The sequence below is a fragment of the Trichomycterus rosablanca genome, chromosome 5, assembly GCF_030014385.1.
Source record: "Trichomycterus rosablanca isolate fTriRos1 chromosome 5, fTriRos1.hap1, whole genome shotgun sequence".
NCBI lineage: Eukaryota > Metazoa > Chordata > Actinopteri > Siluriformes > Trichomycteridae > Trichomycterus > Trichomycterus rosablanca.
Genome location: NC_085992.1, coordinates 49,533,790 through 49,558,638, shown reverse-complemented (window position 1 = coordinate 49,558,638; position 24,849 = coordinate 49,533,790). Strand labels below are relative to the sequence as shown.

General features: G+C 41.7%; 1 protein-coding gene across 1 annotated transcript; it reads left to right on the top strand.

The window, feature by feature from the left end:
* Positions 1-438: 438 nt before the first annotated feature.
* cog2 (component of oligomeric golgi complex 2) lies at positions 439-21,911 on the top strand. Its single transcript, XM_062996261.1, has 18 exons — positions 439-573; positions 4,192-4,353; positions 4,515-4,580; positions 4,685-4,765; positions 6,703-6,806; positions 8,115-8,220; positions 8,656-8,835; positions 8,987-9,111; positions 10,185-10,311; positions 11,312-11,451; positions 12,571-12,632; positions 12,736-12,887; positions 16,393-16,575; positions 16,658-16,730; positions 16,819-16,961; positions 18,242-18,381; positions 18,461-18,641; positions 21,324-21,911. Exons 1-18 carry the CDS (start codon positions 517-519, stop codon positions 21,429-21,431), a joined length of 2,190 nt encoding a protein of 729 aa, XP_062852331.1. The 5' UTR covers positions 439-516; the 3' UTR covers positions 21,432-21,911.
* The last annotated feature ends 2,938 nt before the right edge of the window (positions 21,912-24,849 follow it).

Genomic DNA, 24,849 nt, shown 5'->3' with positions numbered 1-24,849 from the left:
ACTAACACACACAGACACACCACTAACACACACTGACACACCACTAACACACACCGACGCACCACTAACACACACCGACGCACCACTAACACACACAGACACACCACTAACACACACACAAACACAATAAAGACTCAGGAACAGGACAAATCTGCAAACCTAATTAGAATGAACCAAATTACACAAAGATACGTTTGAGTGTGTGTCTGTGTGTGTGTGTGTGTGTCTGTGTGCTCTGTGATGGCCTGGCGACCTGTCCAGGGTGTTTCCTGCCTTTCCTGCCCAGTGATTTGTACCCACCGCGACCCTGATTCGGATCGTTCGGTGGTTAAACCGACAGTGAATGCATGAGCTCGGTAGGGGGCGCGCGCTCGTTCACGCGACGCTTACCGGAGCCTGTCACGTGACCACGTCCTAGCTCGTCGGTGCCATGTTTGCGGAAGAGAGGAACATGTCAGCCGTGCTGGACGGATAACGATTAATAAAGTCGGTGCTTGTGAGCTGGAGATCGTGGCCATGAATCTACCGAAGGGACCGGAGTCTTTGTGTTTTAATAAGGACGAGTTTATGAAGGTACGAGCGCGTCACACCGGTACTGAGACACCACCGTGATCCGGTTCTGCTTCATCCACTCACATCCTGGGTTACAAAGCAAATACGGGACATTAGAGAGAGATTTAAGCTCTAAATTATACAAATCGACTTATAATAAAGCCTGAGAACGATGTGAACAGTTGGGGGTTGAGAGCCTTGCGCAGGGGCCCAACAGTGGTGACTTGGCAGTGGTGGGGCTTGAACCTGCAACCTTCTGATGATTAGTCCAGTCTTTTATCCGCTGAGCCACCACCGCCCTGTTATCACTTCATACATGACGTGTGTATATGTTTTTTATCCTGGTCAGGGTCACAGTGGGTCATGCGCCACCCCTGTTATATATATGAACCACACGAACCACTGTGACCCTGACCAGGGTATGTATATATGTACATGTATATATATATATAAACGTTGATTTATTTCAGTAATTCCATTCAAAAAGTGAAACTTGTATATTATATTCATTCATTACACACAGACTGATATATTTCAAATGTTTATTTCTTTTAATGTTGATGATTATAACTGACAACTAATGAAAACCCCAAATTCAGTATCTCAGAAAATTAGAATATTGTGACAAGGTACAATATTGAAGACACCTGGTGCCACACTCTAATCAGCTAATGAACTCAAAACACCTGCAAAGGCCTTTAAATAGTCTCTCAGTGTAGTTCTGTAGGCTACACAATCATGGGGAAGACTGCTGACTTGACGGTTGTCCAAAAGACGACCATTGACACCTTGCACAAGGAGGGCGAGACACAAAAGGTCATTGCTTAAGAGGCTGGCTGTTCACAGAGCTCTGTGTCCAAGCACATTAATAGAGAGGCGAAGGGAAGGAAAAGATGTGGTAGAAAAAAGTGTACAAGCAATAGGGATAACCGCACCCTGGAGAGGATTGTGAAACAAAACCCATTCAAAAATGTGGGGGAGATTCACAAAGAGTGGACTGCAGCTGGAGTCAGTGCTTCAAGAACCACCACGCACAGACGTATGCAAGACATGGGTTTCAGCTGTCGCATTCCTTGTGTCAAGCCACTCTTGAACAAGAGACAGCGTCAGAAGCGTCTCGCCTGGGCTAAAGACAAAAAGGACTGCTGAGTGGTCCAAAGTTATGTTCTCTGATGAAAGTAAATTTTGCATTACCTTTGGAAATCAAGGTCCCAGAGTCTGGAGGAAGAGAGGAGAGGCACAGAATCCACGTTGCTTGAGGTCCAGTGTAAAGTTTCCACAGTCAGTGATGGTTCGGAGTGCCATGTCATCTGCTGGTGTTGGTCCACTGTGTTTTCTGAGGTCCGAGGTCGACGCAGTCGTCTACCAGGAAGTTTTAGAGCACTTCATGCTTCCTGCTGCTGACCAACTTTATGGAGATGCAGATTTCATTTTCCAACAGGACTTGGCACCTGCACACAGTGCCAAAGCTACCAGTACCTGGTTTAAGGACCATGGTATCCCTGTTCTTAATTGGCCAGCAAACTCGCCTGACCTTAACCCCATAGAAAATCTATGGGGTATTGTGAAGAGGAAGATGCGATACGCCAGACCCAACAATTCAGAAGAGCTGAAGGTCACTATCAGAGCAACCTGGGCTCTCATAACACCTGAGCAGTGCCACAGACTGATGGACTCCATGCCACGCCGCATTGCTGCAGTAATCCAGGCAAAAGGAGCCCCAACTAAGTATTGAGTTCTGTACATGCTCATACTTTTCATCTTCATACTTTTCAGTTGGCCAACATTTCTAAAAATCCTTTTTTTGTATTGGTCTTAAGTAATATTCTAATTTTCTGAGATACTGAATTTGGGGTTTTCATTAGTTGTCAGTTATAATCATCAACATTAAAAGAAATAAACATGTGTGTGTTATGAATGAATATAATATACAAGTTTCACTTTTTGAATGGAATTACTGAAATAAATCAACTTTTTCATGATATTCTAATTTTATGACCAGCACCTGTATATATATATATATATATATAAAACACTGTCGTCTCACAGCAAGAAGGTCCTGGGTTCGATCCCCAGGTGGGGCGGTCCGGGTCCTATCTATGTGGAGTTTGCATGTTCTCCTCGTGTCTGTGTGGGTTTTCTTCCGGGTGCTCCGGTTTCCTCCCACAGTCCAAAGACGTGCAGTTGCTTAGACTATATAATGTAAGTCGCTTTGGATAAGTTGGGCAATTGAACGCTCTAAAAGGGAAAAAAATGCATAAACAATATATATATATTTATATATATAAATTTTGTATTCTTTTTTATTCATTTTATTTTTTTATTATTTGTATTAAATTTTGTAAATAATGTGTTTATTATTTAATTATTGCTATTATGTATTTATGTATTTATTATTAAGTATTTATTATTTATTTATTATTAAGTATTTATGTATTTATTATCTGTTTAAGCTTGCTTGAATCTTTAGTATTTTTTATAAAAATTCCCATTAACGTTGATTTCTTGTACAGTGGTACTCTGAAACTCAGCGTCAATTAGTTCTGGCGTTGAGTTTAGAAGACGTTGAGTTTCAAGGTATTTTTTCCCATAAGGATGTTTGGGGAAACCTGTTAATGCGTCCATGGTCCTGTAGAACTGCAGATATTTTAATAATGTAAAATATTGAGGTTGTTTTTGACACTTTTACACTGAAAATAACACAAATATAATATAAAAACACTGAAATACGATTAAATCAGTTCTATATTAACAATCTATATAAAAGTACAATAAAAGCTGCACTTTACCTTTATTTCTTTATTGTTTCCTTACGCTTCTTAATCGTGGAGATTTTGGAATACCATATTCCTTCCTTAGCGAGTTCAGTTAGGGCTAGGGATGTAACCCAAGATGCGATACGATACGATATTTTTCCCGATTTTTTTAAACAAAATGAAATTGAAGACAAATGATGACAAAGTTTCCTTTTATTATTTCTCTTAAAAAATTAAATAAAATACTTTATTTGTGCTCTTATCTTTTAGTTATCTAAATAATAAATGCCCTTTTATTTCTGAGGTAGGTACAAACTAAGCAGAACAATGCTGCACATTTTTTTTTTGTGTAAAAAAACCTGAAATGAAATTTTAAAACAAATCTCTCATTACATAAATAAATGAATAATACAAATAAAGAAAGTATCCTCACATACATAAATTTGGCTGGTAAATCCCCTACCTGGCAACTTTGTGAAGTGCTGTCAACCAGGCGAGGTAAATAGTGCCAGCGCCCTCTGCTGTTTAAAGTGAATATTGATTCATTTTACATGAATTACCGATTTGAATCGTGGGACATGTGCACCGCTTTTTAGCTGTCTTGTGGTGCATCGTTACATCCCTAGTTAGGGCGCATTTACATGTGAAGCGGTGCACATTTTTGCGCTTGCCGCGGTGCTCAAAGCGTAAAACGCTTCTCATGTGAATGCGCCCCACTGCTCACCCCTTTGTTTCAAGTTTAAGGGAACAAATTTCTCAATGAAGGGTGTCGGGTTTCAAAGATTTCGAGTTTAAAGGACATCGAGTTACAAGGTACCTCTGTACTTATTTTGCCTTTTTCCGTTTCCTGCAGCACGTACGATTGTGTCTGTGTTTGTTTCAGGATGATTTCGACGTGGACCGGTTCGTGGCGGAGTGCAGGAAGCGCGTCCAGCTGGAGGAGATGCGACAGGACCTGGAACATTATTACAGGCTCCTCAAAACAGCCATGGTGGAGCTCATCAATAAAGATTACGCTGATTTTGTCAACCTGTCCACTAATCTGGTAAGTCCTCCATTTACACTGCCGTTTAACTACCACAGACAGCTAGTATAACGCCGGTAACAACAGTAATCTGAACGGTAAAGCCTTGAGTATAACCAGACATGATCTGTTGGTACTGTATGATCTGTTGGTACTGTATAACCCGTGTGCGTCTTTTTTAGGTTGGGATGGACAAAGCTCTGAACCAGCTCTCTGTACCGCTTGGTCAGCTGAGAGAAGAAGTGCTGGTAACTCGTTTATGAATGACTAAACGTCATTTTCATTTATTTCTCTATCAGGAAACGTTTTACTTTCTTTGTCATCACGGATTTATTTGCATTTCCTCACACAGAGTCTGAGATCATCAGTGAATGAAGTTATTCAAGCCATAGACACACAGTCAAGCAAACAAGAGGACATTCAGAAGAAGAAGGTAGAGTATAGATCCTGATCCCAACACACGCCGTTCACCAACACGTCTCTTTATTATAATGTGCAAATAGTGGCGTCTATGAATAATGAATCATCATCACTGCTGCAGTTACGACCCCTGTTGGCTGCTAGGTGAATAACAGAGATCAGTTTATGATACTGATCTCTGTGTGAAAAGAAGCGGTTAGCTCAGGCAGTGGTAGGTAGCTCAGCATTTAAGGTGCTGGACTAGTAATCAGAAGGTTGCCGGGTCAAGCCCCACCACCGCCAAGTTGCCACTGTTGGGCCCTTGAGCAAGGCTCTTGCTTGCATTGTAAGTCGCTTTGGATAAAAGCGTCGGCTAAACGCCGCAAATATAAACGTGGTCATGACCCGGTCAGGGTCACTGCAGCAGTGGAGGAGATACAACCAGGTAACCGGACACAACTAGATCAGGAGGAAAAATTTAAAAATAAATTAATAGAATTAAAAAGTCATATCGTGTATAATACTTACCCAAGAAAAATGAATAAATAGAATTTAAAAAGCCATCTCATCTGTAACACATCTATAACACTTAAAAAACAAATAAATAGAATTCAAAAGTCATATCGTCTATAATACTTACCCAAGAAAAAAAATCAGTAGAATTTAAAGTCATCTAATTCATAGCACATCTATAACACTTAAAAAATTTGTAGAGTTAGTCATCTCGTTTATAAGACTTACACAAGCAAAATGAGTAAATAAAATTAGTCATCTCATCTATAATACTTACTCAAGAAAAAAAATAGAATTAAAAATTAATTTCATCTATAATATTACTCAATAAAAAATGAATAAATAGAATTAAAGTAATCTAATTTATAATACGTACTCAAGAAAAAATAAATAGAATTAAAAAATCATTTAATCTATAATACATTAATAATACTTAAAAAATAAATAAATAGAATTAAAAATTCATTTAATCTATAATACTTAATCAAGAAAAAAATTAGTAAATAGAATTAGTCATCTCATCTATAATACTTACCCAAGAAATAATAGAGTTAAAAAGTCATCTAATCTATAATACATCTATAACTCTTAAAAAATGAGCAAATAGAATTAGTCATCTCGTTTATAATACTTACCCAAGAAAAAAAATCAATAAATAAAATTTTAAGTCATCTCATCTATAACACTTAAAAAAAAAAGTTTAAAAAAAAAGTCATTTAATCCATAATACTTATCCAAGAAAAAATAGAATTAAAAAGTCATCTAATCTATAATACTTACCCAAGAAAAAACAAATAGAATTAATAGTCATCTCATCTATAATACATCTATAATATTTACCCAAGAAAAAATTGAATTAAAAAGTCATCATTATGAGATTTACTCAAGAAAAATAAATAATATAATTAAAAATGAATTTTATCTATAAGACTTACCCAAGAAAATTCAAGATAAAAATAAAATTGGAATTCCAGCACGTACAGTCAGTACAGACTGAATTTTTCACCTGCACGAGTCGAGTTCATACACCGACGGGCACTGTGTACGGAGGGCCGCACCCCCATCAGCATTATTCCTCAGCCCTGTTCAGGCGCCATCAGTCAGCCAGCAGGGGCCGCAGTCGCACCAGTTATGAGGACCTATGATCCGACTTTTTACCCTCTAACCCTGAACGACAGCCGATCGTTGTTCATGCAGCCGCCCAGCCCAGTCTGAAAGGCAGAGCTGAGATTCGATACGATGTATTCAAAACCCCAACTCTGAAAATTTAACGTAGACTCCAAAAATAATGTAAACAGAATGAAACATTAAACTTAACATGCCATAAGTGGCACACATATGGGCAGAACACGTTATTTATTCCAAATAAATAATTAATAAATAAATCTCATGTGTATCTCGATGATGTTATCATGTTTCTCATCTTATGTTCTGACTGAATTCTGTGCTGCTGATCAGGTTTGTGTTCTGAGGCTCATACACGTTGTTCAGTCGGTGGAGAAGATCGAGAAGATCCTGCACTCGCAGAACACCCGAGACTCCACGTCACTCGACTCCAGCAGGTGAGCTGAAAAAGCTGAAAGACGATGCACTCGGGTCAGGATCGATTCATGATTATCGTTAACTTTTAATTCAAAAGAGAAAAAAAGAGAAATTACAACTAAACTTATTCTTTTTATTTTAAATATAAATATTTATACTGAGCCATAACATTAAAACCACCTCCTTGTTTCTACACTCACTGTCCATTTTATCAGCTCCACTTACCACATAGAAGCACTTTGTAGTTCTACAATTACTGACTGTAGTCCATCTGTTTCTCTGCATGCTTTGTTACCCCCCTTTCATGCTGGTCTTCAATGGTCAGGACCCCCACAGGACCACCACAGAGCAGGTATTATTTAGGTGGTGGATCATTCTCAGCACTGCAGTGACACTGACATGGTGGTGGTGTGTTAGTGTGTGTTGTGCTGGTATGAGTGGATCAGACACAGCAGCGCTGCTGGAGTTTTTAAACACCTCACTGTCACTGCTGGACTGAGAATAGTCCACCAACCAAAAATATCCAGCCAACAGCGCCCCGTGGGCAGCGTCCTGTGACCACTGATGAAGGTCTAGAAGACGACCGACTCAAACAGCAGCAATAGATGAGCGATCGTCTCTGACTTTACATCTACAAGGTGGACCAACTAGGCAGGAGTGTCTAATAGAGTGGACAGTGAGTGGACACGGTGTTTAAAAACTCCAGCAGCGCTGCTGTGTCTGATCCACTCATACCAGCACAACACACACTAACACACCACCACCATGTCAGTGTCACTGCAGTGCTGAGAATGATCCACCACCTAAATAATACCTGCTCTGTGGGGGTCCTGACCATTGAAGAACAGCATGCAGAGAAACAGATGGACTACAGTCAGTAATTGTAGAACTACAAAGTGCTTCTATATGGTAAGTGGAGCTGATAAAATGGACATTGTGTAGAAACAAGGAGGTGGTTTTAATGTTATGGCTGATCAGTGTATAACCCTGTTTTTCCTAGTCTGTAAACCTAATGGAAAATAAACCTCTTTGCTTTGACCTGGTGGCTTTATGTTACATCTTGTAAACCACAGTGGAACTAGATTGTACAGAGCAGAGAGAGTAAGATGCATCGTTTGTGTTGCCTGGGTCGCACTAGAAAGTCAAAATGTGGGTTGCTGGAAGAAAAACGTTTGAAAGACCCTGATGTAGTGGACCAGATAAAGAGACATACAAACTTAAGCTGTAACTTCTTATTTTATTTTCAGTTTTTTGAAAAAAAAATAAAATAAAAATTTGATGTCACTCTTGGCTCTGTAACGTTCATCTTTGTTGTGTTTGGTTTGCAGTCCTCTGGCGGGTCAGGTTCTCGAGCGGATCGCCACCGAATTCAACCAGCTGCAGTTCCACGCCGTGCAGAGTAAAGGGATGCCGCTGCTGGATAAAGTGCGACCGGTGAGCTCAGATCTCAGAAAGAAGGTTTACCGAAATATTACACGAAAGGCTGTAACGGCAAAATTCTTTCTTTTTTTTTTCCATCGTTCTTTCCTCCCACAGTCCAAAGACGTGTAAGTGAGATGAACTGGAGATGGACTAAATTGTCCATGACTGTGTTTGACATTAAACTTAAACCAATGAATCATGTTTAACCAGTAACTAGCTGTCCTGTCATGAATGGAACCAACAAACAAATTAATTCTCAATTTTTCCAGTTAACATCAACAGAGGCTTTTATAACCAACATCAGCGGCCAACCAATCAAATATTCTTTTGAGTATTTGGACACCTGACTATGAGCTTGTCGGACATCCCATTTCAACAATAAATCGTAGGAAGCGATATGATGATTAAAAGCTGATTTTGAGTCGTATTGTGTGTCGCTTCCTTCAGAGGATCGCCGGCATCACTGCCATGCTGCAGCAGTCTCTCGAGGGTCTGTTGATCCAGGGCCTGCAGACGTCTAACGTGGCCATGGTGCGCCAGTGTCTCCGCACCTACGCCACCATCGACAAGACCAGAGATGCCGAGGCGCTGGTCGGACAAGTCCTGGTCAAGCCGTACATGGACGAGGTCGGTTTCCTTTACTGAGCGGATTAAATAACTTTATACTTTTTATATATATATATATAAATAATGTCATTTAGCTTTTATAACTGAAAAATGAGCTGGGTTTCCAGTCTCTGTTATGACGACAACAGTAATGTTGTTTGTGTGTTTATAGGTCATAACTGAGCAGTTCGTGAAGTCCAGTCCGAACGGTCTCCAGCTGATGTACAGAAAGATTCTGGAGTTTGTTCCACACCATTGCCAGCTGCTGCGGGAGGTGACGGGAGGGGCCGTTTCCAGGTACGCTGTGTTTTATCACATAGTGTCGGATATGTCCAAAAATTCTGTTCATGGGGTGGCATATGGGACAGTTGTAGCCTAACTCTCTGTCCTTCAGGGGGGCCGGACAATGGCTGACCCTGAGCTCTGACCCCAGGTTCCAAACAAGCTGAATATACACCGATCAGCCATAACATTAAAACCACCTCCTTGTTTCTACACTCACTGTCCATTTTATCAGCTCCACTTACCATATAGAAGCACTTTGTAGTTCTACAATTACTGACTGTAGTCCATCTGTTTCTCTACATGCAGGTATTATTTAGGTGGTGAATCATTCTCAGCACTGCAGTGACACTGACATGGTGGTGGTGTGTTAGTGTGTGTTGTGCTGGTAGGAGTGGATCAGACACAGCAGCGCTGCTGGAGTTTTTAAACACCGTGTCCACTCACTGTCCACTCTATTACACACTCCTACCTAGTCGGTCCACCTTGTAGATGTAAAGTCAGAGACGATCGCTCATCTATTGCTGCTGTTTGAGTCGGTCATCTTCTAGACCTTCATCAGTGGTCACGGGACGCTGTTGGCTGGATATATTTGGTTGGTGGACTATTCTCAGTCCAGCAGTGACAGTGAGGTGTTTAAAAACTCCAGCAGCGCTGCTGTGTCTGATCCACTCATACCAGCACAACACCTGCTCTGTGGTGGTCCTGTGGGGGTCCTGACCATTGAAGAACAGCATGACAGGGGGCTAACAAAGCATGTAGAGAAACAGATGGACTACAGTCAGTAATTGTAGAACTACAAAGTGCTTCTATTTGGTAAGTGGAGCTGATAACATGGACAGTGAGTGTAGAAACAAGGAGGTAGTTTTAATGTTATGGCTGATCAGTGTACACCCCTCTCAGACACAGCCAATCATGTCTGTATGTAGACGCCCAATCGGCCACTAGCATCCGCTGGGACATTTTAGCCAGTGTAAGAAATCAAAGAATTAAAAAAGCATGTTATTAACATACTTATAACATGACACATGCATATTCTATGCTAATCTACACTATATAATGATATAATCTATACTTTTTATCATCAGTGACAAGGCTGACGTCGTGCCGGGATACGACTTCCTGGTGAACTCCGTCTGGCCGGAGACCATCAGAGGAGTCGAGGGGAGAATTTCTTCACTTTTTAATCCGGGGAATCCTGAAGCTTTTTATGAGGTTAAATCTCACTTACACACACACACACACACACACGCCTTGCTGCTTACTACCTACCCGATCAGCTGCCTCAGTAGAGAGGATTGTAATAAGGCATGGAGCTCATAAGGCAGATTATTTAGACGCACAACTTAGGCACTCATTATGTCACTGCATGTTTAGCTTTCTAAGCTAACACAGTTAGCACAACACACTAGTCTCCCTCCGTGTACCGAAAACGGTTAAACTGTCCCTGACGAGCCTGAATTTACAAATAAACGACACTCGTATAATCACACCTTTATACAGATTAAACATCAATGAGGATTTATTTACATTTAAATAAATTTTCTGTTGGTTGCTCCGCATTCCGTCTGTGCGCCAAATTTGTAGTTTTTTGGTGTGAGAAATGTGATTGCCTTCAGCGCTGAGGAGGCGTCGGACGCGCCCTCGTTACTCAGTCAGATCGTCACTCAGAATCAAGGCGCCTGGTGGCGCAGCGGTAAAAACACACGCTGGAACCAGAGCTGGGATCTCGAATACGTCGTATCGAGTCTCCGCTCTGCCTGCCGGCTAAGGATGGCGGCCACATGAACTGGTCTCATGACTGGTGCAATTACGACCTCTGCTGGCTGATTGATGGCGCCTGCACAGAGATGAGAAAAGAGTGCTCTCAGGGTGTGTCTCTCCGTACACAACGCTAGGTGGCACAACACTCGTCAAAGTGTAGGTGATAAGATGCATACGGCATGCTGCCTACGTGTCGGAGGAGGCGTGGGTTAGCTTCGTTCTCCTCGATCAGAGCGGGGATCGGCATTGGTGGAGAGGACGCGTGACGCAATCGGGCAATTGGACGCGCTAAAAAGGGGAGAAAATGCATAAAAAAGAATTAAGGCGCCTCAATAGGAGCATTTAAAGGAATCTAGGAATTTAGACACGCCCTCTTCTCGGGAGTGTAGGATGATGTAAAATGCATCTATGTAGAGAGATCAGTAGAGTCTATTGTGTGTTGTTTTTACAGCGCTACTGCATCAGCATGGACTTTGTGAGGAAGTTTGAGAGGCAGTGCGGATCTCAGGCGAGCGTCAAGAGACTCCGGGCTCACGCCTCCTATCAGAGCTTCCACAACAAGTGGAACCTCCCCGTCTACTTTCAGCTTAGGTGAGTTACAGTACTGTGACAGCATACTGTCTGAGCAATTGAGGGTTAAGGGCCTTGCTCAAGGGCCCAACAGTGACAACCTGGCAGTGGTGGGGCTTAAACCAGCGACCTTTCGAATTACTAGTCCAGTACCTTAACCGCTAGGCTACAAACATCTCTTAATGAATCCTCTCTTTCATCGTCTGTTTTACCGCCGCTTTATCCTGGTCAGGGTCACGGTGAGAGCACACGCACACACCTCATACAGTCTTTGGACTGTGGGAGAAAACCGGAGCTCCCGGAAGAAACCCACACAGAAACGGGGAGAACATGCTAACTCCACACTGAAAGTTTTTTTTTTTACTGATCTTGTGAAACCTGTATTTACGTACCATCCTGTTTTAGACGACGTGTAGGAAGCTCTGACATGTGAATCAGTGCTCGTGCTTTTGTGTAAGTATTGATCTGCGTGTGCTGGCTGGACTGACCGTGCTCGGGTTTGTTTATTTACGCCTACACTTATTATAAAGTCCAGCCTGGTCAGCTATGATTCAGTCCTGGAATTCACACATTTGTATTTGCGTGGATGATCATAGTACTCCAATTGCTTGTTTGTTCTTTTTACTAGTTATAACTTTTAGTTTAAGTTACTTGTGTGTATGTGTGATTTGTGTAAATCCAATTCCGAGTCTGGTTCCTCTCAAGGTTTTTCCTTTCCGCCGTCGCCCTCGGCTTGCTCATCAGGGGTTTTTGGTCTGTTGGTCCTGGATTCTGTAAAGTTAGTTTGAGACAATGTCTGTTGTACAGTTCAGTTAATACTTAAGCCTAACAAACAAACATAAATCACTGGACTGTCGCCTAATTTTGGATTTTTTCGGACGTTTCACTGAGGCCTTTATTGTTCCAGTCGTGTAAAGCCGCTCCCTCGTTATTCAGTCAGATCAACACTCAGAATTAAGGTGCCTCAGTAGGAGCATTTTAAGTAATCTAAGAATTTAGACACGCCCTCTTCTCGAGAGTGTAGAATGATGGGAAATGCTTCTATGTAGAGAGATCACTAGGTTTTTTACACAGACCCTTAGAAATAAGACATGAATAAGAAATGATCAAATGATAACTTGTACTTGATGTGTTTTTCAGGAACAGGGAGATCGCTGGCTGTTTAGAGAATGCCATTGCAGATGGTTTACAAGCAGCTCCAGGTCTGTAGAATTAAAAACGCAGATTATTTGCTATTGTAATATAAAGTGGCTTTACTTTATTTATATCTGTTTATATTTGCGTGTGTGTGTATGTTGTTTTTAGCGGAAAACCGCTACAGGCTGCGGGTGACGGAGGTGTTGTGGAGCTGTGTGTGCCGGTGTTGGGCTGAACGTGTTTACCTGTCCCCACTGGCTCATCGCTTCTGGAAGCTCACGCTGCAGCTCCTCTCCCGATATGCCACCTTTATTACTGAGGTATATACATATATGATATATATGGACAAAAGTATTACAATCAGTAACAGGTGTAATAAATCAGTTACAGTGTATCACAAAAGTGAGTACACCCCTCACATTTCTGCAGATATTTAAGTATATCTTTTCATGGGACAACACTGACAAAATGACACTTTGACACAATGAAAAGTAGTCTGTGTGCAGCTTATATAACAGTGTCAATTTATTCTTCCCTCAAAATAACTCAATATACAGCCATTAATGTCTAAACCACCGGCAACAAAAGTGAGTACACCCCTTAGTGAAAGTTCCTGAAGTGTCAATATTTTGTGTGGCCACCATTATTTCCCAGAACTGCCTTAACTCTCCTGGGCATGGAGTTTACCAGAGCTTCACAGGTTGCCACTGGAATGCTTTTCCACTCCTCCATGACGACATCACGGAGCTGGCGGATATTTGAGACTTTGCACTCCTCCACCTTCCGCTTGAGGATGCCCCAAAGATGTTCTATTGGGTTTAGGTCTGGAGACATGCTTGGCCAGTCCATCACCTTTACCCTCAGCCTCTTCAATAAAGCAGTGGTCGTCTTAGAGGTGTGTTTGGGGTCATTATCATGCTGGAACACTGCCCTGCGACCCAGTTTCCGGAGAGAGGGGATCATGCTCTGCTTCAGTATTTCACAGTACATATTGGAGTTCATGTGTCCCTCAATGAAATGTAACTCCCCAACACCTGCTGCACTCATGCAGCCCCAGACCATGGCATTCCCACCACCATGCTTGACTGTAGGCATGACACACTTATCTTTGTACTCCTCACCTGATTGCTGCCACACATGCTTGAGACCATCTGAACCAAACAAATTAATCTTGGTCTCATCAGACCATAGGACATGGTTCCAGTAATCCATGTCCTTTGTTGACATGTCTTCAGCAAACTGTTTGCGGGCTTTCTTGTGTAGAGACTTCAGAAGAGGCTTCCTTCTGGGGTGACAGCCATGCAGACCGATTTGATGTAGTGTGCGGCGTATGGTCTGAGCACTGACAGGCTGACCCCCCACCTTTTCAATCTCTGCAGCAATGCTGACAGCACTCCTGCGCCTATCTTTCAAAGACAGCAGTTGGCTGTGACGCTGAGCACGTGCACTCAGCTTCTTTGGACGACCAACGCGAGGTCTGTTCTGAGTGGACCCTGCTCTTTTAAAACGCTGGATGATCTTGGCCACTGTGCTGCAGCTCAGTTTCAGGGTGTTGGCAATCTTCTTGTAGCCTTGGCCATCTTCATGTAGCGCAACAATTCGTCTTTTAAGATCCTCAGAGAGTTCTTTGCCATGAGGTGCCATGTTGGAACTTTCAGTGACCAGTATGAGAGAGTGTGAGAGCTGTACTACTAATTTGAACACACCTGCTCCCTATGCACACCTGAGACCTAGTAACACTAACAAATCACATGACATTTTGGAGGGAAAATGACAAGCAGTGCTCAATTTGGACATTTAGGGGTGTAGTCTCTTAGGGGTGTACTCACTTTTGTTGCCGGTGGTTTAGACATTAATGGCTGTATATTGAGTTATTTTGAGGGAAGAATAAATTTACACTGTTATATAAGCTGCACACAGACTACTTTTCATTGTGTCAAAGTGTCATTTTGTCAGTGTTGTCCCATGAAAAGATATACTTAAATATCTGCAGAAATGTGAGGGGTGTACTCACTTTTGTGATACACTGTATATAAAGGTTTGCAGCAACAGTTTAGGGAAGGCCTTTCCTCTTCCAGCTTTATAATCTTTATAAAGACATGAAGTAAAGCTCGGTTCAAGTTTTTGACCTCAGCCCCACTCGACAGCTCTGGAATGAATCGGAATATCGACTGAGCATCAGTTACCAGTCATACAAATGCTCTTTTGACTGAATGAACATAAATGCCCACATACATACTTCAAATTCTTATTAGAAGCCTTCTCAGTTTTAGCTGTAAGGATCATACAAACGTTACTCTATTTTAATAGAATTTGTTTTTGAAATGGAGTGTCCAACAAACTCTAGGTCAGGTGTCCAAGTACTTTCGGACCCAATAGCATATGTATATATAGTAAACTCCAGCGTCCTGCACAGAGCCCTGACCTCAGCCCCCCTCAACAGCTCTGGAATGAACCGGAACATCAACTAAGGCTCTCTTGATACAGCGCCCAGCCATACAAATGTTCTATTGACTGAATGGGCACAAATTCCCACGTATATACTTCAAATTCTTGTGAGAAGACTTTGTTTTTGAAATGAATTGTCCAACAAGCTCTCGGTCGGGTGTCCAAATACTTATGGTCATATAGTGATTGTATATTTACTAGTATACTAGTCCGGTACCTTAACCGCTAGGCTACCATATACCAGAGATGGGGACTCGAGTCCGAGTCGCACGTAAGTCGCACACACAGCGACTTCAGACTCGACTCAGACTCGTTTCAAATGACTCGGACTCGACTCGTGACTCGCAAAAAATGACTCGTGGACAACAAAAGTCAGCAACATTAGTTACGTGTGACAATTATATATATATCTATATGATCCGACATCATTGTGATCGTGTCATTTCTTCTCTCTAATAATAATAACGCTCCGGCCGTCTTAACCTGCAACGCACGCAATGTGTAAATGTTCCAGCCAGCTTCCGGCGTAGTGATGAAGCGTCGCTCGCTACACCCTCTTTTGGATTGGAATCTCACTTAAAATGGTGGAATACCCTACGTAGTGCACTTCACTGGAACAGCTGGTGTGAATGGAACGCTCCTACAGAATTGGTGCTAATGATTGTAGGAACCGCTTTCTGAACCAATCGGAGCTTCTGATTGTAATTGTTAGTAAGAAATGCTGTTATCTGCATTTATTCAGTTTGCGTCACACAGATGACGTGGTAATGAAACGCTCGATCGGCTTTCTAACGAGTTCCTGTTTTTTTTCACGACCGGGAAAAGTTTGGAGGTTTTTAATTATAAGCACGTTTACAAAATAACGGATTCTATTCCTAATGGGACGCACAGTTATAAATGTAATAGCATCTGGAAGAACAGAAGCTCAGGTAAGCAGCGGTTATGATGGTTTTTGCTGTGTTTGGGATTTTGGCCGCTGTGCCGTGATTTATCGAGCGCTTTTGTTCTGTAATGAAAACAAAACGTATCAGTTGAAGCTTTTAACTGGAACCTTCTCGTTACAGAAATTACATTCATTTACACAATGAGGAGGAAAGTAAAGACACGAAGTAAAACGGCTAAATACACTCGCTAATCTGTTGTTGTTTTTTATCTGAACTTACAGATTATTTATTATTTCTACGCTACATTTATAATATATGATTTGTTTACATTATATTGACTCGTGACTTGACTCAGACTCGTATTTTGTGACTTGTGAACAGCTCTGCCATATACACCGTATAAGATATACTAGTCCAGTACCCTAACCGCTAGGCTAAAGGTTTTGTTGTAATAGACTCACATAGCAGCTCATGTTCTTTTCTAATTCTTTAGGTCTTAACAAAAATGCCGTCTCCAGAACCCGCCAAAGAAGCCGCCAGGCCGCTGCCGAGCTCGGCCTCGTCCACCTCGAGTCGAACCTCTCAGGACGCCGACAGCGAGAGCGGCGCCCCGACAGTCCTGTCCACCAAACAGCTGGTGTTCATCACGGCTGACGTGGATCACTTATGTGAACAGGTACCACCGGACTGACACTAGAGAAAGATCTGAGTCCTACTAGACTGTAACGAATGTATGATGATGCTGTTTATCGTTTCAGATGCCAGAAATCTCAGACTTGGTCCGAGGGAGGTTGCAGGACATCGGGTTCACAAACTTTGCACTCGTTTCAGGTACGTCAGGGTTACACGGCTGCATCTGCATGTACGTGTGGATGTGGATCTGTTCTTGACCTGCTCTATTCCTGTTTTTAAACACTAGACGCCTTGTCAGACTCCAGAGCTGCTCTGTCCGGCTGTATCCCCCTGCTGAACAGCAAAATGACTCAAAACCTGACCGAACGGAGCCAGCGCTTCCTAAAGAACGCTTCAGAGGTGCCGAGGCTTTACCGAAGGACCAATAAGGTGAGCTGGGTAACAGGGTGTGGTAACATGAGCACAGTACTAAGACTAAGACCACTAACCCTCAGTTGTTTGCATTGTATTCAGTCACGATTGGATAAAAGTGTTTTTGCTAAACGCTAATACATCAACGCAAAACGTAAATGAACATCTGACTGCGGTAGAGGATGAAAGTGATCAGATTAATATTATTAATAAAACATGCAGCCACCAGATAAACTGTGGGAGGATCAGTCACCTTCTACACGGCGGTGTGCTGGGGAGGCGCAACAAAACATTCTACACTAACAAACAGAGACGAGTGTAAATACTGCACACTGTGTTTTAGTATTTCTCTATTTTATTTTATCTTCTTATTTTATCTTATTTTATTTTCTTACTGTCTCTTATTTTATCTTATTTTATCTTCTTATTTTATTTTATTTCATTTAATGTTATTTTAACTTATTGTCTATCTTATTTTATCTTCTTATGTTATTTTATTTTATCTTACTATATCTTATTTTATCTTTTTAGTTTATTTGATCTTTTATTTGATCTTACTGTATCTTATTTTATCTTAATTTATCTTATTTTACTGTATCTTATTTTATTTTCTTATTTTATCTTACTGTACCTTATTTTATCCTATTTTATCTTCATATTTGATCTTATTTGATCTTCTTTTATCTTCTTTTATTTTATCTTATTTTATCTTCTTATTTTATCTTTTTATTTTATCTTCTAATTTTATCTTTTTTTATTTTCTTATTTTATCTTCTTATTTTATCTTTTTATTTTATCTTATTTTATCTTATTTTATTCTCTTATTTTATCTTTATATTTTATCTTACTGTATCTTATTTCATCTTATTGTATCTTATTTAAATTTCTTATTTTATCTTCTTATTTTATCTTATTTCATTTTATCTTCTTTTGTCGTACTGCCCCTTATTTTATCTTATTTTAAACGTTATCTTTTATTTTAGACAGTCTAAAGCTCAGCTCTGTTCTGATTCGTTTGGTGATTTTGGTCATGTTATCTTTATTTTATTTTACAGTTTCTTACTTTGTCTTATGTTATCTTATTTGATCTTATTTTTGTTATTTTAAGTTGTTTTACTGTCTCTGATTTTATCTTTTATTTTAGACAGTCTAAAGCTCAGCTCTGTTCTGATTGGTTGGGTGATTTCGGTCATGTTATTTTTATTTTACTGTCTCTGATTTAATCTTTAATTTTAAACAGTTGAAACAGTTTCAACTCAGCTCTGTTCTGATTGGTTGGGTGATTTCATGTTTTTCAGGAGTTGCCCACCAGAGCCTCGGCCTACATGGACAACGCCCTGCGTCCCCTCCATCAGCTGCTCACCGACTCCTCCGGGGTGGTGAAGACCTCCATCATTCAGGAGTGGCTCCGTGTAGCGCTGTCAGACTGCACACAGAGGTAATGAGCATGTTCTCTCCTGAAACGTGTGGCTGTGATCGGATCTGCCGATGTTCCAAACGTTGCTCTCCATGTTCAGATACTTCGAGACCATTTCTGACGTGCTGAGCTCGGTGAGGAAGATGGAGGAAAGTCTGAAGAGGTTAAAACAGGCGAGAAAAAACGCTGCGGCCAGCACGGCGGGGAACAACGCCGGACCCTCGGACGACACCAAGATCCGACTGCAGCTGGCCCTGGACGTGGAATATCTAGAGGAGCAGGTAGAACCTAGTAACCTGATTTTCTCTTGGTGCATTTAAAGTATTTGGACGCCTGACCATGAGCTTGTCGGACATCATATTAACAAATTGGTATTAAAACAGAGTATAACAACAGCCGCTCTTCTGAGAAGGCTTCTCACGAGACTTTACAGTGCAAGACTTTATGCCCACTCAGTCAAAAGAGCATTTCTATGGTGGGCACTGATGCCCAGTTGATGTTCCGGTTCATTCCAGAGCTGTTGAGTGGTGCTGAGGTCCGGGTTCTTTAAACCAAACCTTTCATCTCTTCATAGAGCTGCTTTGTGCTGGAACAGGGCAGGGCCTTCCCTAAACTGTTGCTGCAAAGCTGGAAGCATAAATTCTCCTTGATATAGTGATTTATTACACCTGTTAGCAACTCTTGTGGCTGAAACACAGATTCAGTAATTAAACACACACAGAAAAACACACTCAAACACACACACACACACACACACACACACACACACACACACACACACACACAGAAAAACACGTAATCACACAACACACACACACACACACAAGAACTTAAACACACACAGGAAAAACACTCAAACACACACACACACACACACACACACACAGAAAAACACACTCAAACACACACACACACACAGAAAAACACGTAATCGCACAACACACACACACACACACACAAGAACTTAAACACACACAGGAAAAACACTCAAACACACACACACAGAAAAACACACTCAAACACACACACACACACACACACACACACAGAAAAACACGTAATCACACAACACACACACACACACACACACACAAGAACTTAAACACACACAGGAAAAACACTCAAACACACACACACACACACACATACTGTAAACACACACACACACACACACACACACACACACACGAGAACACAAAAAGAAAAACACACACACACACAGAAAAACACAAGCACATACTGTAAACACACACACACACACACACACACACACACATACACACACACACGAGAACACAAAAAGAAAAACACACACACACACAGAAAAACACAAGCACATACTGTAAACACACACACACACACACACACACACACACATACACACACACACGAGAACACAAAAAGAAAAACACACACACACACAGAAAAACACTCAAACACACACACACACACACACACACACACAGAAAAACACACTCAAACACACACACACACACAGAAAAACACGTAATCGCACAACACACACACACACACACACAAGAACTTAAACACACACAGGAAAAACACTCAAACACACACACACAGAAAAACACACTCAAACACACACACACACACACACACACACACACAGAAAAACACGTAATCACACAACACACACACACACACACACACACAAGAACTTAAACACACACAGGAAAAACACTCAAACACACACACACACACACACATACTGTAAACACACACACACACACACACACACACACACACACACGAGAACACAAAAAGAAAAACACACACACACACAGAAAAACACAAGCACATACTGTAAACACACACACACACACACACACACACACACATACACACACACACGAGAACACAAAAAGAAAAACACACACACACACAGAAAAACACAAACACATACTGTAAACACACACACACACACACACACACACACGAGAACACAAAAAGAAAAACACACACACACACACAGAAAAACACAAGCACATACTGTAAACACACACACACACACACACACACATACACACACACACGAGAACACAAAAAGAAAAACACACACACACACAGAAAAACACAAACACATACTGTAAACACACACACACACACACACACACACACACGAGAACACAAAAAGAAAAACACACACACACACACAGAAAAACACAAACACATACTGTAAACACACACACACACGAGAACACAAAAAGAAAAACACACACACAAACACACACACAGAAAAACACAAACACATACTGTAAACACACACACACACGAGAACACAAAAAGAAAAACACACACACACACACAGAAAAACACAAACACATACTGTAAACACACACACACACACACACACACACGAGAACACAAAAAGAAAAACACACACACACACACACACACAGAAAAACACAAACACATACTGTAAACACACACACACACACACGAGAACACAAAAAGAAAAACACACACACACACACACACACACACACAGAAAAACACAAACACATACTGTAAACACACACACACACACACACACACACACACGAGAACACAAAAAGAAAAACACACACACAGAAAAACACAAACACATACTGTAAACACACACACACACACACGAGAACACAAAAAGAAAAACACACACACACACACACACACAGAACTTTTGAATGACAGTCATCAGGTAAGCGATGTATGTGACACTTATATTAAAGTAGATCTGATATATAAATATAAAGTAGTATTTTTTTAATAATCTGGAAGCTTATTATTCACTTTATCTACTTTTGTTATTTTAAAAATCAAACAAATGTTTGGGTTCACCATACAGGACACTTAGTTCTGTTATCCAACAACATGTTTAAACAAAAGCTGAGTGAAAATTCTGAATGTAAACGTGGATGAAGATTTAAAATCGTTCTTCACGTCTCCTCTGCTGTGTCTCACAGATCCAGACGATGGGACTCCGCCCGGGCGACATCATCATGCTGTCCTCTCTGCTGGAGCTGGTGAGGGAGGCGCGGGATCTGGCCACGGTGGAGCAGGCCGGGTCCTAGGGCTCACCTTCAGAGGTTAAGGGAACAACAAAGGGGCGAAAGGGCTTTTCCGCGGTCCGAGGGGCGCGTACGCTCTGCGTGTGAAGGCGAAGCACACTACAAGAACGCGGCCACGTCGTCGGATATTATTTATTCTTTAATGCTATTGGATAGTGGGAGGAAGGTCAAGCTTGAGGTCGAGAGGTCAGAGGGGTCGATCGTATGTTATCTTATGCAATGTGAACGTTTTATTTGAGGTGAGGTGCGCTGACGTTACTCTTCACAGCCCATCGTCCACAGTTACGTCAACGAGCGACATTTAACGCGACACGTTAAGCACTTTCAGCCTCATCTGGACCCTGATCACGTGACCTCCGCGCATTTTAATATTCATGTTCATACGGCTGCCGGCGTTTAGTTATTTTTTACCGGTGAGGATTGGGACTGCTGTACTTTTAAACCACACGTTTGACAATAAAATAAAACGATCTGAGCGGTGTAGCATGTGCTTCCTGCTGTTCAAGTTCATGTGTTGCTTAGCGACCTTGTACGGTATCCAAGGTGCTTTTGTTCATTGTTTCTGGTGCACATTATGTTTACGTTTACGTTTGCGCCATTTAGTGTAGGATTTTATCTAAAGCTACTTACAGTTAAACCACCATACACTGAAAACCAGCAGTCAGAGGTTAAGGGCCCTGCTCAGGGGTCCAACAGTGGCAACTTGGCAACAGTGCGGCTTAGAATGAGATGGGGACGTTGTACCCTAGTGTTTAAGGTACTGGACTAGTAATCAAAAGCTCACTGGTTCAAGCCTCACCACTGCCAGGTTGCTGCTGTTGGGCCCTTGAGCAAGGCCCTTAACCCTCAATTGCTTAGACTGCATACTGTCACAGTACTGTAAGTCGCTATAACAGCTTCCACTCTTCAGGGTAGGCTTTCTACTACATTTTACCACCATATACTGAAAACAAGCCAATTCCAGCAGTCAGAGGTTAAGGGCCTTGCTCAGGGGTCCAACAGTGGCAACTTGGCAGCAGTGGGGCTTAAACCAGCAACTTTCTGAATCAGTATTGGGATCTGAATCGTTAGAATGGGATGGGGACGTTGTAGCCTAGTGGTTAAGGTACTGGACTGTAATCAGAAGGTCACTGGTTCAAGCCCCACCACTGCCAGATTGCTGCTGTTGGGCCCTTGAGCAAGGCCCTTAACCCTCAGTTGCTTAGATTGTATGTGGAACAGTACTGTAAGTCGCTTTGCATTAATATGGACCCCCCCTCCTTGCAGCTATAACAGCTTCCACTCTTCAGGGTAGGGATAGGTTTCTATTAAATTTTGGAGTGTGTCTGTGAGAATATTCTTGCCCATTTATCCAGAAGAGCATTTGTGAGGTCAGACACCGATGCTGGATGAAAGAGCCTGGCTCGCAGTCTCCGTTCTAGTCGGTTGAGGTCAGCGGGACAGTCAAGTTCTTCCACACCAAACTCACCCTACCGTTAGTGTATTACTGCCACTGAGAACATCACTTTTACACACGTGTAGGTTCACACTTTTATTTTTAACAGGACTAGAGGTTGGGATTGGTCCGAACCGAATTCGGTATGAATGTGTTCCAGTGTGAAACAAGCGTTTATTAAATATAAGGCACAAAGGCAGGCTGAAAGGGGGCTTTTTTTTAACAACACACTTGAAGTCTTTTGGTGAAATTAATATCTGCTGTGTATAAATCAGAGATGTTCACAAAATACGAGTCGAGTCACGAGTCTTTAGGCTAGAGTCCAAGTCAAGTCAATATAATCTACACAAAACATATATTGGAAATGTAGCGTAGAAATAAACAAATAATCTGTAAGTTCAGATAAAAAACAACAACAGATTAGTGACTGTATTTTGCCTTTTTACTTCATGCCTTTACTTTCCTAGGTACCAGTTAAAAGCTTAAACTGACGTTTTGTTTTCATTGCAAATCACAGCACAGCGGCCAAAATCCAGAACACAGCAAAAAATCCATAACTGCTGCTTACCTTAGCTTATGTTCTTCCAGATGCTATTACATTTATAAGCGTGTGTCCCATTAGGAATAGAATCCGTTATTTTGTAAATGCACTTATAATTAAAAACCTCCAAACTTTTTCCGGTTGTGAAGTAAAACACGAACTCGTTAGAAAGAAAATCAAGCGTTTCATCGATACATCATCTGTGTAACGCTGTAAACTGAATAAATACAAATAACAGCATTTCTTACTAACAATTACAATCAGAAGCTCTGATTGGTTCAGAAAGCGGTTCTTACAGCCATTAGCGCCAATTCTGTAGGAGCGTTCCATTCACATTATCTGCTACTGTGAAGTGCACTACGTAGGGTATTCCACCATTTTAAGTAGGGAGCGACGCTTCATCACTACGCCGGAAGCTGGCTGGAACATTTACACATTGCGTGCGTTGCGGGTTAAGACGGCCGGAGCGTTATTAGAGAGCGGAAAATGACACAATCAGAATTATGTTGGATGATATATACAGTATATATATATATATACCTACATACTGTATATACAGGGGTTGGACAAAATAACTGAAACACCTGTCATTTTAGTGTGGGAGGTTTCATGGCTAAATTGGACCAGTCTGGTGGCCAATCTTCATTAATTGCACATTGCACCAGTAAGAGCAGAGTGTGAAGGTTCAATTAGCAGGGTAAGAGCACAGTTTTGCTCAAAATATTGCAATGCACACAACATTATGGGTGACATACCAGAGTTCAAAAGAGGACAAATTGTTGGTGCACGTCTTGCTGGCGCATCTGTGACCAAGACAGCAAGTCTTTGTGATGTATCAAGAGCCACGGTATCCAGGGTAATGTCAGCATACCACCAAGAAGGACAAACCACATCCAACAGGATTAACTGTGGACGCAAGAGGAAGCTGTCTGAAAGGGATGTTCGGGTGCTAACCCGGATTGTATCCAAAAAACATAAAACCACGGCTGCCCAAACCACGGCAGAATTAAATGTGCACCTCAACTCTCCTGTTTCCACCAGAACTGTCCGTCGGGAGCTCCACAGGGTCGATATACACGGCCGGGCTGCTATAGCCAAACCTTTGGTCACTCGTGCCGATGCCAAACGTCGGTTTCAATGGTGCAAGGAGCGCAAATCTTGGGCTGTGGACAATGTGAAACATGTATTGTTCTCTGATGAGTCCACCTTTACTGTTTTCACCACATCCGGGAGAGTTACGGTGTGGAGAAGCCCCAAAGAAGCGCACCACCCAGACTGTTGCATGCCCAGAGTGAAGCATGGGGGTGGATCAGTGATGGTTTGGGCTGCCATATCATGGCATTCCCTTGGCCCAATACTTGTGCTAGATGGGCGCGTCACTGCCAAGGACTACCGAACCATTCTGGAGGACCATGTGCATCCAATGGCGGTGCCGTGTATCAGGA